Source organism: Sander lucioperca, chromosome 11 (genome assembly GCF_008315115.2).
Source record: "Sander lucioperca isolate FBNREF2018 chromosome 11, SLUC_FBN_1.2, whole genome shotgun sequence".
In the NCBI taxonomy this organism is placed as follows: Eukaryota; Metazoa; Chordata; class Actinopteri; order Perciformes; family Percidae; genus Sander; species Sander lucioperca.
The window spans coordinates 3,769,792-3,796,003 of NC_050183.1; the positions used below are offsets into that span (position 1 = coordinate 3,769,792).

The 26,212-nt window shown below is 40.7% G+C and overlaps 2 protein-coding genes across 5 annotated transcripts in view; both read right to left on the reverse strand.

Moving 5' to 3' along the window:
* atp13a3 (ATPase 13A3) overlaps nt 1–15,501 on the reverse strand; it is a 40,880-nt gene extending 25,379 nt beyond the window's left edge. For 3 of the 4 annotated variants that reach the window (XR_004898720.1, XM_036006986.1, XM_031307073.2), the window contains exons 1-2: nt 15,286–15,501; nt 5,280–5,360 (exon numbers count right to left, since the gene is read on the reverse strand). The gene's annotated coding sequence lies outside the window, so the exon portion shown is untranslated. The remainder of the gene's footprint in view (nt 1–5,279; nt 5,361–15,285) is intronic. The other variant, XM_036006985.1, reaches the window with a different exon arrangement.
* A 3,489-nt stretch (nt 15,502–18,990) lies between these two features.
* tmem44 (transmembrane protein 44) lies at nt 18,991–26,160 on the reverse strand. The gene is given in 11 exon segments (XM_031307491.2): nt 18,991–19,267; nt 22,112–22,231; nt 22,349–22,417; nt 22,722–22,883; nt 23,280–23,450; nt 23,566–23,652; nt 24,926–25,080; nt 25,393–25,483; nt 25,556–25,682; nt 25,760–25,993; nt 25,995–26,160. Coding segments are annotated over 11 exon segments (1,467 nt in total). The 5' UTR covers nt 26,048–26,160; the 3' UTR covers nt 18,991–19,069.
* Nucleotides 26,161–26,212: the final 52 nt, after the last annotated feature.

A 26,212-nucleotide genomic window follows, 5' to 3' on the forward strand; every position in this document is an offset into this window, starting at 1 on the left:
AAACAGGCTGAAAAGCTTTATTTTATGCAGTTAACTCTGCATTTCTGTGTCCCGTACATACAACGGTGCTGAGCAAATGGGGATGAGGAACAACTGGATATTCTCTCATCTAATTCATCTAAAATGCATGTTTGATGCTTTCATATTTCAACACTTTTACTAACATTAGGTTAGAGACCTAATTTACCTGTTGGGCCACAGACTAAAGGAAATGACACCACCCAAACTAGCAGTTAGTCCGACTGGCAGAGAGATGTTGCTGTTTGTAACGCTAGATTTGGTTTATCAAAGACGCTAGCAAAGCAACACAGTACAGAGAATAAGCACAGCAGAAACATCAGCCAGGTCAGATCACAGTGTTTAACTATATATCTTTAAACTTTACAGTTACGGCTGAAAATGACAACAGAAATAAACAAGTTTGCCAAATCCACATACGTATCTCCCCAATTAAATCAACTCAAGTAATTTGTCCATTCGGAAGTGATTTTTGTGTTACCAAACATCACATTGATTCGGTCTATAAGGATAGTGAGTGGTGCAATGAGAGGCAGCAGATGAGAACACTGTGACAGACTTACAAATGTGTAAGATTGTAATAATGATTCCCAAGCATCATGGACTTATTTGATATGTTATATTCAACATATTTCGAATACAGCCGTGGTGACACCTGCTGTTGCCTTTTCAGCAGCAGTGTTCTTGTAATTCACCTCACTGTTTGAATGACAGGTTGGTCATCAGTGCCTTCTGGTAACCTAGACCCAGTTTTCCCAGCCAATAATATCTAGGCCCTGTTACTCATATTACATAAGGTCTCTCTTTTTCCCTGCAGGCACCCATCTGGTTATGTGGCAGTTCACTTTTATTATATGCATTTTACAACATTCACACCTTTCCCAATGCACACCTTATACTACTAGCATTAGTGATGTACACATCCCATGCCTTTAGATGTTTTGTCATGTATAGAATTCAGTTACTTTTGTTAAATAAATTACTTTATCTAATCTTTGAAACAGTGTGTCTCCCACTTTATCTTGGCCTTAAGAGCCAGGTTGTGACAGCAGCAAAGATAAAGACTAAGCAGGTTCCTTACAATTCCATCATCAAAATATTTTACAACTTCAGAAAAAACTATATTTTAGAGAAGTTTTTTTTTTTAATAATCCATTTTGAGTGATTTCTCAGCAGCATACAGTATTAAACACAAAAAAAGAAATGCGTCGTGTGACAAGATAGAATATCCTGTAAAGGAAAGTTAATGGTCCCCAGGACAAAGAGCATTGGCTAAATGTCTGAAATACTACCTGACAACAGTCCTGGAGCAGTGAATATTAGTCAGTAGGTATAACCATTATCAGAAACTGGAGGTGGATGACACGGCAATGAATCTAACCAATCACTCTCAAGGCATTAAGGGACCGTTCGGTATTTATGGAATGGACCACCGGAGGAAAATAGGGGAGGGTCATGTCTTTTTATATTTTGCTGAGGAGAGAGTCATCCAACATTTTTTAGTCTGGGTGGGGGGGGTCACCCAACTTTTTTATTCATGAAAAGAGCAAAATTTCAAAGTGGCTTGTTTGGTGCATATTTATCCATGTAGCTCTCAGTCTCGGCCCCCTAGCAGATGGTCTGACCCCATACGCGGAGTTTGCTGGGGGGGCAGGAGGACCACTGCTAGTGGGGGCAGTGCTCCTCCTGCCCCCCCCAGCAAACTCCGCGTGGTGGCTCAAACAGGTAATTGCATTGTTTCAAAAATTAGTGGAATAATTACATCTGGCATGACCAGATATTAAATAAATATCTTAAATAACACAAAACAACTAAATGGTGATAAGTTATACATCTGATTTATATACTGCTTTGGTAAAAAAAAATATTACCTGGCTGACAATGGGAGCAGCAGGACGCAAAAAAACGAAAATTACTGTTGCACTAGTCTGGACATCTTGCCGTGCCAACCTTGCAATAAAAGGTTTCCTAAATGCCATGTTTATACATGTGATGTCAGCTTACTAATTGATTGCGAGTTTTGTGTAGATTTGGACTTGTATACGTTTATTCCACTTTGTTTAAACGGCGAAGTGGAGAGGCCTCGTTCACCTGTTTGGAGCTGGCTGGTGAATGTGACGCTCGTATCGGCCTTGCTGGATACACCGTATCATTTACCTTTTTGTGGATCTACTGATCGCTGTGGATTACTTTTTTTTTGTGTCATTGGATTACAGCAAAATGCAGATCTTTTTTCTTAACGTGTCTTAACGTTTTATGGTGTGACTGCGCTTGGTTTCTGCGTTTGGAGAGGCATCTCAACAGACTGTAGGTCCAACACTGATTGTTCACATTTTAGTTGAATTTAAGCGTCTGTCTATTGCGTTCCAAGACAGCCGTGCCGCGATTGGATTTCATAAGGGCGAATTGTTCAATTGTTACAATGTAACTTAAAAACTTTAAAAATAAACATGTGTTTTGGAATATAATGTTCAGCTTCGGCAGCTTTACCTATGTGCTAAAATATACAATGACGATAGTGACAAGTCCATAGCAACCAGTGTTGAATTGGTTATATCCCAGCGTCCTTTGCTGAATGGTCTCAATGTTTTATTGTTTTATTTTATATGAATACTAGTTTACTAGAGGAGGAACTTAGTATTTGAAGTAATGCAGTAATGCATGAAGTATGCATTTAGTTTCCATGCTTATTGTGTTTCCACAACAGTGTTAGTAAGTAAATCTACTGAAATGGCCACCACACCATAACAGAGGAGTGTGATAGATAGATAGATAGATAGCTTTATTTGTATAGCGCCTTTCATACATCGATTGCAGCTCAAAGCGCTTGTGTAAGATGAGAATGCAGAGGTTAACTCCTGTACATCATGGCTGTAAAAATCAAATGGTATGTGTACTTCTTTGCTAAGTGCAAACTTGCACGCGAGGGGAGGGTCATTCCTTTTTTTTTTAAATCGTTTTGGAGGGTCATAGGAAAATTATTACTGACGAGGGGAGGGTCAAGTCTTTTTAGGTTAGAGGCCACAAAACTCCTCCGGTGGCCCCTTAATTAAATAACTAACAGTCCCTAAGCATGAGATATCCAACTTTTTCAGTTTTGCCTATATTTAAAATATAAATAACGAGCAGCGGATTTCTACTATAGACAGAAAATGTTTGAGTTTTTGAGATAAGTACATGCACTAGGGAAATGTTCAATCGCACACAGACTTTAATGAGGAACAGGGTAAGCTGGGATTCAAAGGTTTTCCCCAACTGTCAGTGGAGAAGAAGCTATAACAAAGGAGGATACTAACGTCTAAGGAAACAAAGTTCAGGAAAGCTAACAGAGGTCAGTAGTTCATTGGAGCACATGGGAACTTCAAGAATGCCCAGCACTTCCAAGACAGCTGCTCCACCTCGGAACACCTGAGATTATCTCTTCAACACATCCACACACAGACTAACTGAGTCATGAGATATGTGTGTTACCCAATATCAAGCTTGACCCTATTACCCACCTCTCAGTTGTCCCTGAGGACCAGCCAGCTGCCAAAGAGGGCACTGTCACTTTGTGTGAGTGTGTATGTGAATTCTGCATTGACAGAGAGGGGCATCTAGGTCAAAATATGAGCAGGCAGGCCCCTAGAAATACCAGTTAGGCTGCAATCTGTTTTATGTTACAGAGAGAAAGAGTAAAACCTGAATGTGTGTGGATTAAAAACAAGTAGTATGAAGGAGAGGTTAATTAGGTTACTGGCTTCAAGGTCAGGAGTTGGAAATCAGTAAGTCAATCAGGTCCACTGTGGATTTCACTAGGGCTTCTGGGGGAACTGGTGACCCATTCAGGACTCTACAGTGCAAGCATTTCGCTCACGTATTCTTTTAAATCGGTAAGAAACCTGGGAGTGAAATTAGTAGAGCGGAAAATATGACTCTGGACACAAAATCTATTCAGTGCACAGCACTTTCCCTAATGCAACGGTTTAGGAAAGCATAGTCACATTCTCCATTGAAAAAACAATGGTCTTCATCTGTGCAGTGATGGTTTCTTTGTATGAAAGAGTACACACACACACAAACAGAAAAAAAAATTCAAAAACGCATTAAGTGACACAAACACAGTTATCGCTGAGGTATGCTGCCACAGCGTGTCAGGGCATGGTGCCCATAAGGCAACCCTGCTACTGCCCCACCACCCTGTAACACCCCCTGATCCTGTATCACTGCCCACTGATTTTATCTGCCATCTGCAGCCGGGTGGACTTTTTCTCTGGCATACAGGGGGATATTTTGCTTAGGACCAAGCCCTTCCTAGTATTTTACAATAGCAGCCCCCTGGCCGGCGCTAGGCAGTGCAACAAGAACAATCCCTCCCACCTCTCTGCTATGACTGGAAATGTCGACACCAGTGCATCATGCACACGCTCTTTTACAAGATTGCTATCCTGGCATGATGACTCACAGATAACAAACATGTAACCAAAGATTGTTACATAGTCTGTTATGTTGGAATCATCTGTTCAGATGAAAGAGGGTTGTGACCTCAGAAAACATAGAGTCCCATAATTATAGGCTCCAAACAGAAAAGAGGCCAGAGTTCAAACTGGCTAAGAAGACAGACATGTTAACCCTGTTCATGGCTCGAGTACCAATGTGTTACATGTTAACTCAGGCTGGAGACAAGTTAAGTCATACTTTCATTCAGGTGAACTTGTGCAAGAACAGGGATGGGAAACTGTTGCAAAACCAATGTGTATTATTTGGTCACAAAAATATATAAAAAAAACAAACAACGTGAACATAGTGTACATCAGAGTGAAAATAAAAGAAGGAACTGACAACAAAAGAGTAAGCCCTCATTTCATAAATAACCAAACTGTGTTAGATGTAAATAAGTTACTTCACAGCTAGTCAGTTTAACTGCAGTGCACTCAGCTCCCAGTGATTTACAGCCTGGGTGTCTGGTGTCTGTTTGAAGGTGGAGTTCTGTGGATGATGTGTCTGAAGATGGTGATCTGGTTAGGACATTATGAAATTATGAAAAGTAGCCGATCAATACGATGTCCGTGAAAAAAACAAAAACCCAAAGCAGAAACTCAGAGTTTGGGGAAGATTTGGGTCAGGTTCATGGATGTCCGTGGGTCACATTAAGCTGCTGCGCATGTACATTTTAGAAATGTGTGTAATTTATTCAGTAAGGAACGTTCATTCTTCTAGACTGCAACTCCTTAGCAAGCAGAATAAAGATAAAGGTTTCTAGTTGGTTGGTGCGCTCCTACCTTGAGAGCCAGGGACACGATGCCCCAGGCGGTCCTGTTCCCCGCAGTTAGCTTGCTCTCTCACCAAACCAACCTGGAACCCTGGGGGGGGGGGGGGGGCACACACAAAAAATACAATGCACATTAGGGCTGCACGATATGAGGAAAATATGCAATATGCGAGAACGTTGTAGAATATTGCAATAACAATATTACTTGCAATAAATAAACATATTAAAGTGTACTCAGTTCTGCTGCTTTCAGTATTCTGCTAAAATTCGACAAATTGCTTGTTGAATTTAAAACAAATGAAAGAGTTCATTTCCAACATTCAAGAAAATTGAACATTGAATATAAAAGGCACCACTAAAAAAAAGTGAGTTAATTTTAAGGTGCAGTTTTCTACTGATATTTTCTTTCAACTAACACAAAGAAATCTGTGTCTTTCCCAATATGTTCCAGCCTTTCGCAATGTGTTTATTGCGCCAGTTGATATAGCGATTACAATGAAAAAAACAATATATTGTGCAAAACTTTAGGTCTTTCAAGTAAATTGACTATGCATATGATAAACTGGGGAGAGATACTCCCAAAACAGGAACATATCATCCCAAGGGGAAAACAATAATGGTTAATGTGTATTGAGCTGGCAATGTAAAAGCACATGCCAAGGTGTTCACTGGTGTACAATTGTAGAGAGGATAATATACTTATTGTGTATGCACTTAGCAAGTACATGGATAGGACCCTCTTTTAAGTATGGACTTGACAACTGACAATCATTTTATTTGGTTGCCTCTACTGGCAACAACTTTTTGAATTCTTTAAAAAAAATGAGAAATTAAAAGGAAATAGGTGAACTGTTAAGTTTGAAGTAAATAAGTCCAATAATAAGTTGTCAGCATTATGAAATACCCTACAGGGGAGTACCAACACTGAGACCATGTCAACACTGATGCAGATTTTAGGACAGATTATTATGGACTAGACAACATTGGAGGGTAAGTGCTAGGTTTTCCCATCATTTCAAATTCAGATGTATTTCTTCATGCTCCCACCAGCCCCTGTGGACTTCTGTTGTCGCTAATCCTTTCCCGTTCAGACCCTGTTCATTTAATGCTTCATTCCCAGTTATTATTTCCCAAAGTGACTAAAGAACATGGGAACTGTAGGAGGCAACATGATAAGCAATGTCTTGAGCAAATAATCATGACCTTCATCTCCCTTGAAATGGCTAGAGTGTATATGAAAGAACTGTCAGGTGATTCCTCCTGACTCCCATCCACTCACGAGGCTTGGTATTCCTTTCCCGATGCCATAACATGATAAATATATGGATGACAGGAGAAAGCCCTGTTTTACTGGAATATAAAGGCCCCTTATAGGGCCTCTAAGAGTCAGCATGACTTCAGAGATATTTATAGATTCCTCCAGCCCTGCCTAAAGCCACATTGTTGTCTCTCATTTGATTAGTCTGCTATTGTATTAACAAGCAACGCTGGCATGGGAAAAAAAACACATGAGGCAGCTGTTGATCTCTTTTCAAACTAGATTAAACATGACAATCATCAGCATTCCTGGAAAGAAATTGTTAGAAATCAGCAGCTCAGTCAGAAAAAATGTATACGTATATCAAAACACATCAGAGGTAGAAACATGTACAGTTGTTCGAGTCTAAAAGCAGATCTGGTTCTATGATTAAGCACAGCTTTTACAGAGGTCAATATGTATTATGAAGTGATTATCTGTAGACCCAATCCATTATTAATTTATTTGACAGTACTATGAGCTGTCTGACTCCAATTCCTTAACTGCTTTCAACCTACTATCAGAAATGTGTTCATCATCATTATAATTTGTGTGGGATTATGGCTTACTAACAAATATGTTCTTAAGTCCTCAATCTGCTGATTATTTTCTCAAAAAATAAACTTAGCACTTATCTTATATCTTAAATCTTATACCTGTTTAGTTCCCTTACAAATGATGCCCCATTTGTAAGGAACATGCATTTGTGGGATGAGCAGCAGCGCTGAGTATGTGGGTTGCGCCCATGAAAGATTTGCCAAATCTTCTCTGCCAATGCCAAACAGCTTATTCTGCCATTGACTCGTTTGGTGGATTGGATGATTGAAGTTTGAAGAAAAAAGACATATTGGCAATTGAACAATTTATTCATTTCACAAACAGTAGCCTCAGTAGCGTGTGGAACAACCATACACAGCCACAACAGCCTGGCACCTCCTCCTCATGCTGGTCACCAGCCTGGTCATACACTGCTGTGGGATGGCATCCCATTCTTCAACCAGCAGTCCTGACCTCAACCCCATTGAACACTTGTGGGATCAGCTTGGGTGTGCTGTTCATGCCAGAGTGACCAACACAACCACGTTGGCTGACTTGCGGCAAACGCTGTTTTTAAATTACTTGTTTTGCCCAACCAATGGTCCTAATACAAATGATCACATTTAGGCCTAGTCACCGACTGATGATTCAAAATGTCACATTGTCTTTTGTAATAGTCGGTTTGTCATTGTCATGCATTACCTCATGTCCACAGTAGCATAAGCTTACAGTCATGCTTCAAGTCCTGTGTTTGCATGATATGAGGATAAATAAGGGTTTTAATATCATCATTTGCTAAATATCATTTGTACAATGTTGAGATCACTTTTGAGTGAGGTTGAGCCTTTTGTACCAGCTCAGACAATTTACATATACAGTATTTCACAAGAACCTGAACATGAGCAACGCAAAAGTATACAAATAAACTCCAGGATAGCTAAGACTAGACTTTCCCTTTCTGTCCTGTTCTTCAACACACAGACAGAAAGGGAAAAGTGAACAATGAGCCATGACCTAATGACAGAAGTCTATAATTCATGGAAGCATTTGGAGGAAAAGTGTTTTGTTACCATCATGCTCGGCACTCAATGTGCTTTCTTTATCACTTCCCCTCCTACTCATGGGGCATTATAGCCAAGCCTTGTTCCCCGCCATGGACCAATCAAGCTGTTTATCACGGTGACCACTGGCCTTACTAAAAATCTATGTCTATCTGCCCTTCCTCTGCTGTCTGAACAGATAACTCTTCCTCAGCCAATTTAAGAGCCCACTACTACTGACATAATCAAACAATTCCCTCTTATCAACTTTCCAAAGGAGAAAACATGCGTAAACATAACATTTTATTTTAAATTCATGCATACAGAGCAGATGTAGCAAGTCAACAAGCACACAAATGCTTCCAGTTAAATAATTAGTTGGGAGAAAAAGCTAACAGGACAGATATGCAATTAACTGTAAAGTTCCTTGCCTCTCAAACTTCAAACTCAGTTCAAGGCAAACTTAACAAAATATGAATCAGCTAGTCACACTCACCTATAGATGCAGCAAACATCCACACCTCTCACAAATAATCCAGAGTATCTGCCTTAAAATGCATAATAAATACAGGCTCATTTAGTGCACACAGATTATAGGCTCCGTAAAGTTCAGCTAACGCATTGCATTAGCGCTTGGTGTAAACACCAAGTATGAACACAGCCATGAATTCGCGTGGAATGTAGCTACAATAGTCGGCATTTAACAGTCACAAACTCCACCAGCGGTGAGCAGTTAGTTGGATACAAGCAGCGCATTTCTGCACCAGTGTTAACACAGCCCACCTCCACAAGTTTTATCCAGCGACACAGCAGCATCTCTATCTGCTAGAAGGCTAGCAGGCCTGGTAGCTGGATAGTCCGGTACACTGTTGTTCAGCCATATTTCCACAAAAACAAAAACACAGTAGTCTCTGAACTCGCATTGGGAGCTCCGTTGAAGTTGGATGTAGTCCAGTTTGTTGTCTAATGAGCGGACATTTGCAAGCAGGATGGATGGCACAGGTGGCCGGCTAGCATTAGCTTTCCACCTAGCTGGAACTCCTGCCCTCGTCCCGCTTTTCCACACACCGCTTTGGATGTCCCCTTCCCCGGCTAGCGGCATCGAGCAACACCGCTGGCTAAGGTGCTGGTCTCCATAGCAGGCGAAGCTTGCGTAGTGTGTCGAGTATTCCATCTGTAATAAAGTGTCCTGCATATTCTCCTATCTGTACCAATGTATCCCGGTGGTACACATGTGCGGTAGTTTGAATGCACATAATTGTTGTAAAAGTTTTCTGCTGAAAAGACAGAGCCTGTTTAGCGAAGCTTCAAGATGGCTAACACTCGGCTCCGCTCGGCTAGCATCAGCCAGTGACAGTCCCACCCCCTATGGGCAGGTTGAAAACATGCGGAACTAGCTGGCTGTAGTTCACAGACTCTGGGCAAAAATCCCTCCGATGACGCTAAATGACGATTTTTGCGTCATCAGAGGCTTTTTTCCAGACACAATACAGAGAAGTCTCATCTCAGGGGGACATGAGGGAGGGAAGCACGGTCATTCGAAAATACTACTGGGTTTCTACTGATACAAAGCTTAATGCTAATCGGTGAAGTATCCTTTTAAGCCAAGTGGCGTGTTATCTGTACGCATTTTGAGCTATCCACGTCTATGTTTACGTCCGCTGTATACAGCGTAAACATACACGCCACTTGGTGTGTTATCGCGAGAAGAAAGCTACGGTTGGGTTTAAGGAAACGTGACACACGGGTTGGATTTAGTAAAAGAAGAAAGGGACAGTTGAGTTTAGGAAACGTGACACGATCCCCGGTCTCCTGGGTGAAAGTCCTGTGTTTGACCCATCCACCATCCTGACCAACCTCCCTAAGCGGATTTTCGCCCTTTCATACTACTCGCTACGGTGTAAATTCACACGCAATCGTAAGGTAATGTAAGTCAATGGAGGCCAAACGGCGTTGATAAACACGCTAAAAAGCGAGTATGCGTCTTGATAACACGCCAATAATGGCATACGAATTGACGTGTCATACATACGCCACTTCATGAGATCTGGAAGCAACATGGATGAGATCAGGGAGTGGAGGACAAAAAGAGATCTACTAAGAGCCAGTATGTGAACTCTACTCCTGTGAAAAAAAAAATGGAGGGAAAGGGCTGGGGAAAAAAACAATAATCCTACAGATCAAGTGTGTTGAGTTTTAAGTCAGACCACATGCTCTTGGATTAACAGTGGCATTGCCTGACAGTCTGTGAGAAACTGCTGATACCACTGTGCAAGAAATTAACATAAGTTTTTACTTGATTGAGCGGCTTATTGGTATATGTAATATACATGTAATATTTCTATATGGATGTAACAGATTATTGAATTATTCAAAGTTTCCTTATTTCATGAGCAAAATAAAGTTGTAAATGTCAGTTCTTTATTAGGGCAAACCAAGATGAAAGACGTAAATCAGCCGAGGTTTATTACAGTCATACATATGAGAAATAAATAAATCACAGCCCATTAGGGCTGGGCAATAAATCAATATTATATCGACATCGATATATGAGACTAGATATCGTCTTACATTTTGGATATCGTAATATCGTGATATGACACACGTGTTGTCTTTTCCTGGTTTTAAAGGCTGCATTACAGTAAAGTGATGTAATTTTCTGGACTTACTGTTTTATTATTTGCCTTTACCCAACTACTCATGGTATCCACATTATTGGTGATTATTTATCAAAACTCTCATTGTGTAAATATTTTGTGAAAGCACCAATAGTCAACCCTTCAATATCGCCATCGATGTATTTGGTCAAAAATATCGTGATATTTGATTTTCTCCATATCGCCCAGCTCTACAGCCCATCACCGCAAGCGTTCTTCGATTTAATGCAATGTGTGATTGGCCCACTACTGCAGCAGCAACAACCCACATAGTCTGTGGTGTGGTTAAGTCAAGCTCAGTGTATTTGACCGACTTGGCAGTTCAGCATTGAAATCAAGTACTCTATTGGTATCGGTATCACTTATACTGGAATTTGGTATTGGTAGTGTAATTTTTTTAAACGATACCCAGCCCTAAACCCCTGAGACAGTTTAGGTTCCCGTCCAGACCCACACAAACGTTAGATGCAGTCAGACAGAGAATATGTTTGGGCTGCTACTGCGTAGCAAATGATGGAGTACTGTGGTATTATGCTGCAGTAGAGTTTCATATGTCCACAGAGCATAAGAGTCAGATTTTCAGCAGTTGCTTTTTCTACATCTCATACAGTTTTGCAACCGTAAAATTAACCACTGTGGGACTCAGGGCCCATTCACAATAGAAACAGCGATGCGGCGATTCGCCACAGGTTTGTGCGGCGGTGGGAGTGTCACTTAAATGGCCCATTTGTGTGACGTCCTGTTGGGTTATTTAACCCCCCCACCCCCCAATGCAGCACAAGTAGACTATGTTTCACAATTATTGTTTTCTGTCAGATAGCTTTCTGTCACAAATTGTTCGAACAGCTGCTGATAAGTGTGAGCTAGAGCGAACTGTGGGGGACGCACCACAAAAACTACGAATGATGGTCCTCTATACATGTCAGCCAAAAGCATCTGAAAACCGACAGCCAGCATCCTTAGGAATGCAGTCGAGACGTTCTCATTTTAGGACTGCAAGCAGATTTGTAAGGGATTAAAAGCTAAAATGTTTAGGCACCAGGCTAAGCAAAGCCTTAAAAGCCCTCTGTAAAGTCCTTAAATTGATTCTAAAATAAATAACTACCTTACTGGCTGGATAGCCCTGATTTACAATATGATTTAAATCGAAAGGGAAATTTAGATCAGCGATAAAATCAATCCATACGCAAAGCCGATCCATCTAATTGCACAACTCTATTTTCAGCTTTGCGTTATGGTGTTACATTTCACATTTTTTTCCATTTTCATTTAAAGTGTTTCATTTCACTTCCACTGATGTTGTCCTGGTCTTGTTGGAGGCAAACTGCTAGCCCGGCACTAAAAAGATCTGTTTCTCTATCGTGCTGCTGCGGTGCTCCCACACCAAACAGCGCTGGGTTGATGACAGGACGTTTACATGTCAGGATATTTCTCATCTTCACTCTGAATCAACACTGGCAGGCTTTCCATCAAAGGGTGTTGTCTTAAAGCTCACCTGTGAAAAGTCTTGAGGCATTGGCTCAAAAGCCAGTGGAATATTGGCGCCTCATTTCTTAAACGGAGACGAAACCGCTTTCAAATCTTCAGTTTGGGCAAGACCTCAAGCTCTCTCACAGAGAGTAAGAAAGTTTAAAGGTGAAAAGGGCAAGTTTGATTTCTTGATTCCAGGAATCCAGATGTGTGATGTGCAACATGAACTAAACTAGTTAGGCTTCTCCCCTCTCTATGTCTATGCTACCTGGTTCAGTTTGGCTAATCTCCTATTAGTAGACTTAATTCTAACAGAAGGCAGAGGCACTTAAACTAAATATTAGATTAAATAGTAGAGCTGCAATGATTAGTTGATGTCTAAAAAACAAACATTCTGTGGATGGTCTGCTTATACACAAATCACACAAATCCCCCCCCCCCCAAATAAATGATGAAGAGAAGAACTCATCACAGAGGTATTGAATTCATCACACAGATATTTTATTCAGGCAGTGGTTTCAGCTCATCCAAATCTTATGTAACATGAGGGTTAAATTAATAGAGACAGTCCCTCCAGGATTTTGCGATGTCGCGTACGCAACAATTCACGCGAATTCCACCAATCACCGTGAATTCGGTGCGACTCACAATTTTGACCAATCACCGCAACTTTACCGCAAATTTGACCAATAACCGGAGTTTCCCCATGACCAATCACAGCAGTCCCACGTGCCAGACTTTGCGTCAGTATGTGACTCTGAGAGCCACTGACCAAGCGGGAGTGAGAACGGGTGGACATAACACACGTACGTCGCCAAATTCATTTCCTTGTTTCTGCTATGAAGACAAGACGTGTGTGTGACTTGAACATCTCACATTTACTAAAAAAACATACAGCGAAAGGCCGTGCAAAACATTTCAGACGATCCTGCCAACCTGTATACATTTTAACATCAATGTACGCTGTAATGTTTTTTCTCTCTAAAGTCACTGAAAGCTGCTGCTGTTTCAATCCTGTCGGCTCTCTGCAGCGGGCGGGGCTGCTGCTCAGTTCCCCCCGCAACTGACGCGCGCGCGCACACACACACAAACACATATGGTGGATGCAGGAAAAACTGGAGATAAGACGTACACAATGACCTAAATTGAGGACAGCTACGGTCGTTATTGTAAGTGCGTTAGATGATAAGTTAAAGTCCAATAAGTACTTTATCAAACTGTATGAATGTATGTCCCAGCCCAGGTTAGGAAATTCACTAACAATGTAAAGATTAACAAGCCACAGACAGATATGTTCAAATTTGATTAATTCAATAAATTATTATTTTTTGTCTTAAATCCACCAGCCATTTTCATATTATACCAACATTTGCAGCATCCTGAGCCTTTTTGGTAAGGTTACTAGGAAAACTCAGCCCAGAGTAATTTTATTCTCCCCAAAACAAGTTTTCCTTTTAATTTTTATACCACACACAAAAAATCTCAACTTTTTTTTTGCAATTTTCACTGTCTCTCGCAACTTCATTGCAACAACAAAAAAAAAAAAAGACATTGCAACTTTTATCGCAATTTTTTACAAAAGCTCCCACAAAATCAGGCATTTTGGGCCGCAACAATCTAAAAAAAAAAAAGGCCGCGAAATCCTGGAGGGACTGAATAGAGCATATCACCTCTGAATCATAAATTGTGCGGTCAAAGGCTGCACAGGTTAATATGTGTAAGTGTGAAGCTTTTCTTCACATGGACATACGGAACAACAAAACTCTCAACTCAAAGGTCACATCCTCAATAAAGCCACACAAACTAATTATCTACTCAGCCTCACTGTTACAGCATAGAACTGTCTGTTAATGTATTAAGTGAATAGACAATGAATAAATGTGTCCTGAGCTGCACTGTACGATTGTTATTTGAGCTACACAAATAAACTTAAACTCGATCGGGACATCTTTAAATTAATCGGTGTTGGCTATATAAAGCCCAATCCCTTTCTTATCCTTTGTTTACTGACATATTTTGTGATCCAGTTATGCCAGCCATGCCATGGCACTAATACATTTGGTATAATTAATGATATCCACACTGACAGTGTGCAGCCACAAGCAATGCGAACACAGACACTTCAAGACTTGTTACCATCTAGCTAAGTGAAAATGTATACCCATAAATGGATCTAAATTAACAACAAACATAACAAAAGTTTTCACAAAAGCATTCATTCCCTTTGCTACGACAGACTTAAATAATCTCAACTGTTTGATGGAGGTTGCATAAAGTTGAATGGACATCATCAGTGTATAATTAAGGTGTGACAATTGAGTTTAGATAAAATATGCCTGTATTCGGAAAGCCTAATTGCTGGTAAATCAATTATCTGGTAAAATCTACATCATATTAAAGCAATATTTCAAAGGTTTTTTTGCATTTTGGCCTTGTAGTTCTTTTCAAGGAGTTAATAAGTATTTTTTGGTTATAAGCTTTTCCATTTAGGTATGGCAATAGGCGGAAAAGGTGCATATAGAATCAAGTTATAAGGACCAAAGGAACACTCTTACAATCACAGCTGTGTCATAGGTCTACATTATGAAAAAGATATAGGTTTATCTTTCACAAGCTAATGTTACCGACATCCCTGATGACATCCACCAGCAATAAATGCCTTAATTGCTGACATCGAATCATTGCCTCAAGCCCAGGGAAGTGCTTCATCGGGAAGACGAGAAGGCATCGCTGGATGTTGGCTAGCTGGCTAACGTTAGCCGAGCTCCATTGTTAGCCCGCTGATTAGTCACTAGCTTAATATCAACGTCAATTTGTCTTCCACGGTTTATCCTTCTTTCGGTTTCAGAATCTGTTGGAGCGAAACGGCGTTTCAAAAACAACACTAATCGGTTTTCCAGGAAACTCATCAGCTACCGTTAGCTTTATTCCAGCTAGCAAGGCACCGACTGACACATGGGTGATGATGACAGCGATGTAACGTTAGGCAAACATTCTTCAGAGTAACACACTCACCCAGAACCACCTCTGAAGATCACCTCCTTGTCATAGTGAGACGAGAGGAGCTGTTATCTGAAGGAAAACGTCGTTGAAGAGAAAAATGGACTAAGTGTAATAGAAAAATGTCGCAACAGGCAGAGTGGAGGCTGTGTGTTGACAGCTCAGACAGACTGAGTACTACAGCAGTAGTGTGAACTGGCCCGAACTGGCTGTCTGACGGCAGGAAGTGACACGTCGTGACATCACGGGAGGAGTCTACGCATAGACTGTAAAACAAATAACAGTCTATGACTCTACGCCATGGATATATAAAAAAAACAACCTTTAAAAAAAAAAAGTATAAAAAATAACCTACTACCTACGCAAGGTGAAGTCCGCGCCCATCTCCAAATTTGTTGACAGATGTTAAATGCACTTTTTGTGGAGCACGGGAATCTTTAATTGTGGGATTGTAGGATAAGAATCCATGACCTGCTGAATGTCTGTCTGTTCACCCTAAATATTATTACAGCAATAAAAGAGAGCTAATGATCCATTATTAGTATGATCAGCTCGGACAAAATTGCAGGGACAAAAATATAACATTATAAGGAAGCACTGACGTTTTGTATTGGGTTACTGCCATTTCTTTAAGAAACTGGTCATTATTAAGGCTGGATTACTAAATGGGAAAAGCAAGCAACAGCTCCGGGGCCTCTTTGTTGTGTTAGATCAAATGACAAGTTAAAGAGGTTAATCCAGTCATTAAGCAAATACACAAACATCCTTAGTCACTAGTTCATCAAATAGACTCTCCAGTGACTTAGTATTGCACCTCCATAAAGTTGAGTGACTTGCAAGAAACAAAGTAAACAAGAAGTGCTCAAAATTGAAGCTGCACAGGCCAAGATATTCTAGATCCTAGACTAGATCATCATTTCCCATAATGCAACCAAAAGCTCCTGATTAATAAGGGTTTTAAATTCCATGTTCCCAGTTGGTAATGCAGACTTTCTGTAAGAAATTCAAAGTATTGCGTAGAGACATCAATCAGGGTCTTTACACTTTACATTATACTAACTGTTTTCCCAGACTGTTACTACAATTAAACAAATCAAATCAGTCCCCTTTTTACACAGTTCTCATCTACTCACTGGTCTATTATCCTTTACTCAGAGCTATTCAGTAAGAACTATTCATTTCAGTTTTCAATTTCTGATATATAACTATTTAGGAACAAGGTGAACAAAATGTCCTGCAGGCTCAAATCAACCAGTGCTTACATGTCCTCTGCAGTGGAGCGATCACTGACGCACAGGCCAAGAAAAACAGAAAAGCCCGTTCCCCACTGCTGCTTCAGATGTGCTAATCCGTGCTCTTCATCACTTCTGCAAACAGAATTCCACCTTTTTATATGGGACACAGCTTGTTTTCCTTTGGCCCAGTCTCAGAAGGGAACATAGATGAGGCCCAGAGATGGAGCAATGCTAGCTCAGCACTCCTCATGACATCAGATGACTTTAACTGAGTACAAACACATCATTTTTTTCTTCAGTTTATTTGATCTGTTTGGAAATACAGATGAAAAACAGCAAATTGTGTTTTGGTCTTGTCCAAGATGGTCAACAGTTCGGTTCTCAGTTGTACAACAACCAAACAGATAAATCTATTACAAAAATAATGCCCCCAGTAAAGTTCAGGAGATAGTTTGCAATATGAGCTCCAGTTAAACAGCCACTATGTGAGTAATAACTGATCATATTCAGCACCTCAGATTTCAGGCCTCTTTACTAAGCGATTTTAAAAAGAAAGACAATTCCCGCACACACTTGTCACCTCTGCATTTGGTTTATTTGGTCAGTGTATGCAGGAATTTGTACTTTCTTTTTGAAATGGATCTTCAGTGGAATCAATTCCCTACACCCCAAAGGAGACAAGGTGCGTGTTGCTTTCTAAGCTATACACATGGGATACATTCCTCTCCATCAGCAACATTAGATTGGCCTAAGCAGCATGAAGCACTGCATGGCTTTTCATTGTGGGTTGATTAATCATATACCACAACAGAAATAAATATATCTGAAGCACAAAAGTATTTCCACTATCAGTAGGGCTGAACAATATAGTTGAAAACATTATCAGAATATTAATAAAGATTTCATGACATGAGGAATGCATATAAAACACATAAAATATTCAGAGATGTTGAAAGCAGTTCATTCGTTTCCAGTGTTTAGCAATACATAAGACCTAATTCTTCATATGTGACAAACAAAATTGCCTGCTCAAAATTTTATTTTATCATTAATCATTAACAGTACCTGGTAGAACAATGACATGATAAGATCATACAATCTTGATATAATGTTGGTGATATTCAATAAACAATATTATTGAATTATTTCCCAGCCCAACCTATGGTGTCATGTTTACACGCCAAACAAGGTGTTAAGTTAAATTCATTTCCACTGCTGATATCAGCAATTGCTTTGTTATACTTCATTAGTTGTTTCACAGTCATTTGTCTCAGATGACAGATGTCACTTGAGGAAATGTAACAGGGAGGAGTAAAATGTGCTCCATGACTTTGCTCTAATCTGTTTATTGTTTCGTTATCAGGTTTTAGGAAGTTCCTTCAGTTAAAAATGCCCTGGTCTGTTGCTCCAGCATTATCGTCTAAAGCCTCGGAGCAGGCAGATGGAGGGATGATGGAGAGGACAGAGGAGCCCTGGCCATCAAGTCTGGGGCTTATCTGCTCTGCCGGGCCTTTTCCCAGTCCAGCCCTGATAACCCGGGTTGACTAGCAAAATACAGGATATGACCCAATAACCCTGCAAGGCAGGAGGGGTTGCAATATTGTTTTATTGGGGGAGGTATTTTTTTTAAACCTTCCTTTACATTGTGGGAGCGTGCAGACTAGCTGGCAGATGTGCTCATGGACGTCTTCAACATCTCCCTGAACCAGGCTTTCACTCCTTCATGTCACCACCACTAGCATCCCAGTGCTGAAAAAGTCATCGATGTCCTGCTTCAATGACTACTGCCCTGTAGCACTCACACCAATCACAATGAAGTGCTTCGAGAAGCTGGTCTTGGACCACAAGAAATCCTGTCTCCCCACCTCACTTGACCCCCTCCAGTTTGCAAATCGCCCCAATACATGCACAGGCAATGTCATCTCCTCTGCCCTCCACCTAGCCATAACACCTAGTAACTCATGTGATAATGCTGTTCATTGATTTCATTTCCGCATTCAACGCAATTATCCCCCAGAAGCTGCTATGGAAGTTGGGCCCCCTGAACACCTCCCATTGTAACTGGATCCTGGACATTCTCTCCCAGACAGTGTGCATTGGGATCAGCACCGGCGCCCCCCAGGGATGTGTGCTCAGCCCACGGCTGTTCACACAACAATGACTCCAATCGTATTAAGTTCGGACAACACAGGATCTCACACACACACACACACACACACACACACACACACACACACACACACACACACACACACACACACACACACACACACACACACACACACACTTTATTATTGCACTACATTTTTGTCATTGGTGCACTACATGTCTGTACCTGTCTTGTATCTTGTTCTGTACCTGTTTTTTGTAGCGTGCTTGCACCTTATGTTCATTCTTTTTTCATCAATGCTGAGGTGAGGAGAAAGATGCAGTTTATTGCACACACTTTAGCTAAACTTTAAAGTAAAACAAGACAGAGAACAGGTCAGTGTTTACACTTTTTATTTCCCTTCAAATTAATGCACCAGATGTGTAACACATCACTAACAACAATGACATGTCTGTCATTTTGCCAAGCTTGCAGAGGAGACCTCTTCTCCCTCTTCTGTACCAGACAGAGTTTTCTGTGGGAGTCTAAACATGGCACAGGTGCAGATGTTAAAGGGTTTGGGATTTGTTGGCCATTCCTGATGTGGAAACTTATCCCCCTCCTGTTTTGCTATTGGTTCACTCCACTGGGCATTTGCCTCTTCAAAATCCCACTGGAAAATAAAGACAGGTCAAAAAATTACTATGCAGAATTACAGTCGGAGGATTATGAGGTCATATTTTACAATGCTTATATGAGAGACATCGTGCCTTACCTTCTTAACCATCCCTGTAGCTATTCATTTATTTAAGCTTATTCTGTGTCTTGGGAGAATTAAAAAATGTTATACTGTAAACAAGACATTAAGGCCTCAAGAGGGGTATTTTTTGGGGTGTTTTGCTTAATTGACAGATGACTCATAGTGGCTGCAGTTTGCTTACACAATCTCAACTATCCTGACTGAAAATACCCTTCATCTAGCACTTCTTCGTCTTGCCTGATAATTTCCAGAGCACAGGAATATTTTCATTACTTTGTCTGAGGCCCTGATCCTTATCCTATTTTACATTGGTTATTTGTAATGTTAAGAGATCCTGAAATTAAATACCTTTTTATGACTCATGTTGTGTAAGAGACTCAGCTACATGTCAAGAATGCAAAAGGCATAGACTTCCTCATACACAGAGTTAAGTCCTGGACAGCAGGCATCACACAAGCGACCATAAAACGTCTCCCAAAATAGCAGAGGGTAACACTGGCCCCCTATAGACAGGCAACCATTTCACACTACTTCCTAGGCAGACAGGCCCAACCCTGGTCTTTAATCAAGGGTCCTTTACAGGAGAACAATTGGGCCAAATCTCAAACAATCCCCCACCCTCACTGTAACCCTCAGTCCCCCCCCTCACCTCCACCTCAGCTAAGAACCGGCACTCAGCAGAAATGTGCAAGAAACACACAGCACAATGAACAACTCAAGCTGCTGGCTGCAGTGAATGCTGCACACTGCTGTTCAGACTGTGTTTGCAGGCAGCACACTCCAAAACGTGTGGTTTTATCATGATCAGCAATTATGGTGATATCGTAAAAAGCAGACATTTAAATTCACGTTATATGTAAATCCATCTAAAAATTGTTCACTAGCACTATGATAGTTTTCTTTCTGTCCTCAGCTTGCTTTGAAGCATTTTACAGTAACCTCTGTGTTTAATGTAGTGGGAAATTTTTGCAACCAAATAAAAGGACACAGTCTTGAACTTAAATGGAGTTATGTGTACTAGAGATTAAACATTTGACACTGGCTGTGTAAACCATCAATCCATAAAATCACAATCAAAGTAAACAGCTTCTGTTAATTCTTACTTGCCAGTGGGTAAAGTCCCAGAGAGGGGGAGGGACCAATTCATGAAAATACCTGCTGTTGTCTCATGTTTAGAAAGACTTCAGGCTAGCGATTTGTTCAGTACTGATCAGAAAAGATTAGCAGTTATTATCAGGAGTTTAATAGATTTGGTTGTATAGACTAATCTGAGCTGCCCCCAAAACACTGAATATTTGGAAGCTCCTGAAGCATTCTGGCAAACAAGCCTCCACCAACCAACGAGAGTTGAAATTAGATTAAGTTGAAGAGGAAGAGTTTTCACACAGCCAGAGAGAGTTGTATGCTTTACCACATACAACATTGTACACATAGTACAAAACGTTGTAAAAGTCCTTCTCTAACACTAACTATACTAAGGACATTCACGTAATTTGCTTATTCCCGTTTGGTGAACGGTATCCAGCTGCAATTGTTTATGCTCACACCATTTGCCTTTGTTTCTGATTAAATGACATCCTCCATAGTTTGGCTTTATACAGCACAACAGTTAGGGAGTTTCTATTGTGGCTGTGTGCGACTGAACAGGAAAAAGCTTGTAATTTCACTCTCCCTGCAACTCAGACTATTCCTTTTCAAAGAGAGGAGTTCATTTAAACATGAGCCGTTCTCTAAAACAAGACTGGTTTTTGCTGTGTAGATGATATTTAATTATGGGCACAACTGTACACTGCAGAATGAAGCCACGTTTCACTTAGCTTCAAATCACCAGTTAAAATATAAACCCTGCTTCTCACAAATATTCTCTCCATACAATTTTACCCACAAAACACACACAGGTCTCTATAGAGTTTGACTCATCAATCCTACAAGAGTATGCTGACTGTTGTCTTCTTACAAGAATCTCTGACCTCTGTCTGATTTACTTCCCTCAGAATCACATGTGAAAAGCAGAAAGCTTGGTGTGCAGCAGCACAAACTCCTGACCTGTCTGAGCGCTGGACTTTCATTTGCTCATTATAACTTATAAAATTAATTTGTGAGGCATGTAATCTAATCTCACACAGAGAGCTCATTATACAGGAGGTATACAGATCTAGAGATGCTTGAGGTAGATGGACAGAAGAACAGATAGTGTTGTTTCAACCCTGTAAGTAGGTCAATTACAATGTCTCTTCATAAGCTGCCGTGCTGTGTTGTGCAGGGAAAGGCAATACATTAAGTATTCACAGCAGGTGGCACAATGTGATATAGCACAAGTAAACAGCAGTCAAACATCCTGTTATATTCATTCATACTTTCACAATAATCACACAATTATGTCAACATGCTGTCGCCACCTAGTGGCACACTATAAGAAGTACACTTCATAGCTATAATTATTGACTGACTTGAGCTTTAGATATTCAAAACGTTTTCAACAAGTGTAATCAGAATCATTGAAATGAAATAAAGGTGAAATATTACTATCAGGTTATTCCTGGATAAACATTAAATCAGAGGGGTTAATATGATTGTTGATAAAAAAACAAAAACAACAATGACAACAATTTATTGTGCAGTTGCTGACTACAGTGTCAGTATTTTTGCATTAAATGTATTAATTACGCATTTCTATTAGATATCTGCTCTGATTGGTTAGTGTACTCAAGTTTGTAAGAAAATGTCATGCTGCTCACCAACAGGGCTCCAACCCACCTCCAGATCTGAGCTGACTTGTGAAGAGTCACAGGAGTTATCTGAAGAGCAGAAACTGTCGACTTGCACCGTCCTGTTGAGAGGCCAGTCCTCCACATCCTCCTTGGACAACTTCACCTCCTTCAGAAAAAACAAACAAAAATACATACATATTCCACTGCAAGAATAACCACTGATTAATGTAAAGAAAATATGCAGCGAGTATGCAGTCTGTGCCACCACAGATTATTTGCTTACTTTTTTTGCAGGTTGAACACTGACATCCATATAATGGCCCATCTCAGTCATCTTCTGGACATTTTCTGTCTTTGAAGAAAAGGTTTAATAGTATCATGTTCAAAACAAGACATTTCATTTTATGAAAATGACTCGGATCTAAAAGGAATGCCTGCATCCTGTCTTCTTTTTACTTTATGCACATTTAAGCTGATACATCCAGATAAATCAATAAGTGAAGTGACAGAGTAAGTAAAATTCCTATATTGTCAATGTTAAATAAACAATTACTTACTTCGTACTTAAATTCACTCAGAAAGATCAGGATTCACATACGATTCCAAGGGTTTAGGAACACAAATAGGACCTAAAAACAGTAAGTATGAAAACTTACTTTTGTTCGTGCTGATGAATGAACTTGCTGTTTTCTCTGTCTCTTCATGACAGCGTTATCCTCATGGGGGAAGCCCGAGCCACCTAAAAGGCTCTCTGTATCTAAAGAAAAAGTGGTAAGCTGCTGTCTGGTCCCTCTCTTCCACCAATAGATGACAAGAATCTGAAGATGTTGGATTTAAGGTAAACAGATCACACCTGGTTGAAAATCAGTACAATTCACATACATTCAAGCAATTGAAGACATCATTGAAATCAACAGTGTGGGCAGTATTGTGAAGTTCCTCTTTTGTAATTATGACTTTTGGGTTTCTGTTTATGCTGCACTTTTTCCTGTCTGTCATGGTGCCTTTTGCTATTGCTGCTGCTTAAAACGTTACTAGAAAGAGTTCAGAACTTGGAAAAGCTAAATCAATAGTGTGTTATAAATGCTACAGACCATCTCCAGTTCTGTGGTCAAAGCCCTGGTTAAAGGCTTTGGTAGCTGGTGTGAGACCCTGAGCCCGACAGAGTAAGTAACATAACAACAACAGTATCACTCTTTGCTATATAAGAATACAAGAAGGTCCAGGATGACACAGCATATTGCTGATAGCAGCCACGGGATGACTCTTAAGAGAAACGCAAACTGAGTGTCGTAGAGGAGTATGGCAGCAGCATAGAGCGCACCAGCCAGTGAGCACAGCAGTCCAGAGAACACGTAGGCCCCGGTCAACATCCGTCCTCTGTACTAAAGGGAGAAAACAAATGTGATTTGTTTATAAGCGATTTAACACTGGGAACTATTTTGGGAAAGCAATAAGTGGCTCTGACAACAAAACACTCATGGACTGTTTGTCACTTACTACTCTGCAGAGTGCAGGGAACCTGGAGGTACAGGTGATCACACAGGACAGCAGACCAAGCATGTAACCCAGGATTTCAGTGTTGTCCTGTTAGAAGAACAGTTTTAAGTTGTTATGTCAGACACGTTACTACGAGGTCAGGGTATTAAGTCTAAATAGGTCGTGTTGAAGAACATGAACATCCATCCACACTGCAGAAATTGAAGATGTTAGAGCAGCCCTAAAATGTTATGGAGTGCCATGGGGAAACAGTCTTGAGGCGCACCCAGTCATTAAATGGTTTGTTGATTTTCCTGTGAGAGGATTAGCGTCCAAGATCTATGCTAAACTGATGCAAGCATCCATAGGAGAACTCCCAATAGCAAGGAAATGGGAGCGAGAGCTGAGCCCTGAGGGGAACGCAATTAATTGGGAGACAGTTTGCGACAATATTTTCCATTGTTCCAAGAACCCAAATCAAGCAGATCCACTTCAACATATGTCATAGGACATACTGGACTCCTCAGAAGAGATGCGTCTCTAAACTCATTCCCACTCCCTTTTGCACGTTCTGTCAACCTGAACAAACTAGAACTTTCCTGCACATGGTCTGGGAGTGTGAACAGGTGCATGAGTTCTGGAATAAAACAACATCAATAATATCTGATGTGATAGGATGTTGAATTCCTACTGACCCGATTGTTTTGTTACTTAATGATGACTCTAAATTACACCTGCTTGGGAGACAGAAGAAAATTTGGCTAGCCGGCTCAACCACAACCAAGAAAATTATAGCTCAACGCTGGCTCCCCCCCCCCCCCCACTCGCTTTGTATAAAACAGTGGTTGGCGTATTTTCTAGACATAGTTGTACTTGAGCTCTCTACAGCAAGGATTAACAAAGCCAAATCATTGACTATCAACCTATGGAAAAACGCAGCAGCACAAATATCAGACCTAATGACCTCAGCACCACAAGAATTAGAAGAGAGTGACTAGGCAAAGTGTGATTTCTGTTTTTGTTTTTGCTTATTTGTTTGTTTTTGTTTTCCTCGAGACCGCAGAGGGTGGGGGGGTGGGAGATGGGTTTTTTTCTTGTTCAATTGTGTTTGTTCTGTAGGTTCAAAAATATAAAAATAATAAAAAATGTATCTAAAAAAAAAGAAGAAAAAAAAAGAAATTGAAGATGTTGTGAATTATATGAACTACTGAGTATTTAAAACTACGGAACGACAGATAAGTGTGAGTAAAGTGTAAATGCACAAATACCTTCCACCCGTCACTCACAACACATTAAATGGAAATGCATTTGTCCATGGAACTGCAATGTGCCGTACAATTAAAGGACTACAACTGGCCACGGTGGTGGTGTGTGTGCTTACTTGCAGGGTGGCATGCAGCAGTCTCCTCACGCTAAGAGGTCTGTCTGCTGGCTGGGTCACCATGGACTTCAGAAAACCTCCTGCAACCACCATCAATACACACACAGCAAGTAGGTGCTGCCTCCTCCGCCCCCTCTTCATCCTCAGCCTCCTTTCTGAGGGAGAACACACACACACACACACACACACACACACACACACACACACACACACACACACACACACACACACACGTTTGCAGTTGGGCACAGTTATAACACATCCTCTATTCATTTGTTTGGTTATCTGTAGAGCGTCTCTGATAAGTCTCCTTGCTGTTTTGCCTAAAGGGTTTAGCCAGTTAGGTGCTAATACTAAAACACTTGTGCTACCTACCTCCATTTTGTTTGAACAGTGTACAGTTGATCGAGTTCTGGGAATGATAAGGTTTGCATTACTATTGAGAATTGGCATTACTCTAAACGTACCTGCCTTTGAGTTCCAGCACAGGAGCACAGGGAAACCGCATGTCATAAAACTGACAGCATCCATAGCAGCAGCAAAAGCACCCATCAAAATCTACAGAGAGGAAGCAGAAATTAGTTATTACTGCATGCAAAAGATACGTGCCACGATATAAAAGTATGCTACCTGAATATGCAGCTGTCTGGAAAGAATGGCTCCAATTGTGCTGCACATGTTACCGATGAGGCTGTAGAGGAAAGTGATGGTTTCTCCTGGATTCCCTCCCCGAAATGTGCACCTCTGATACACGAGCCTAAAGAGTTGACACGGCTTTAATGTAAGATCATTTTCAATAAATTACTGGAACAAGTACAATGAAAAACTACTTACAGAAAGCATGACAGCAGTAAAAGCAGCGCAGACAGGAAGCTGAGACCGACGGGGACGCAAAGTTTGTCTGCGCCATGAGAGAAACAGGTAGTGACTGAATCGACGCAAAATTCAACCAAACTGTAGAGAAAAGTGTTGAGATTTCCTCTCGTCTGACCCTCTAGGGTCAATGAACGTCCCCCCATATTAATTGCGAATATGTTGTTTGCATTTCGTGGTACTAGAAGAAAAAAAACGAATCCGTGCAACACCTGTGCTGCAATGCATCCGCCAGAAGCACAAGAGCATAATGGAAGCGCCTGCTTATTTTAGGGAGGAGCTCACCTGTGCTGTGATACACTACGGAATACTGGATGCTGTGGGAAATTAGATGTAGGCTAGAAGTCTCACGTTTGAAAGCTAATTTGAAATGAATGCATCCCTTCTAAAAAGAAAGAAAAAGAAGAAAAAAAA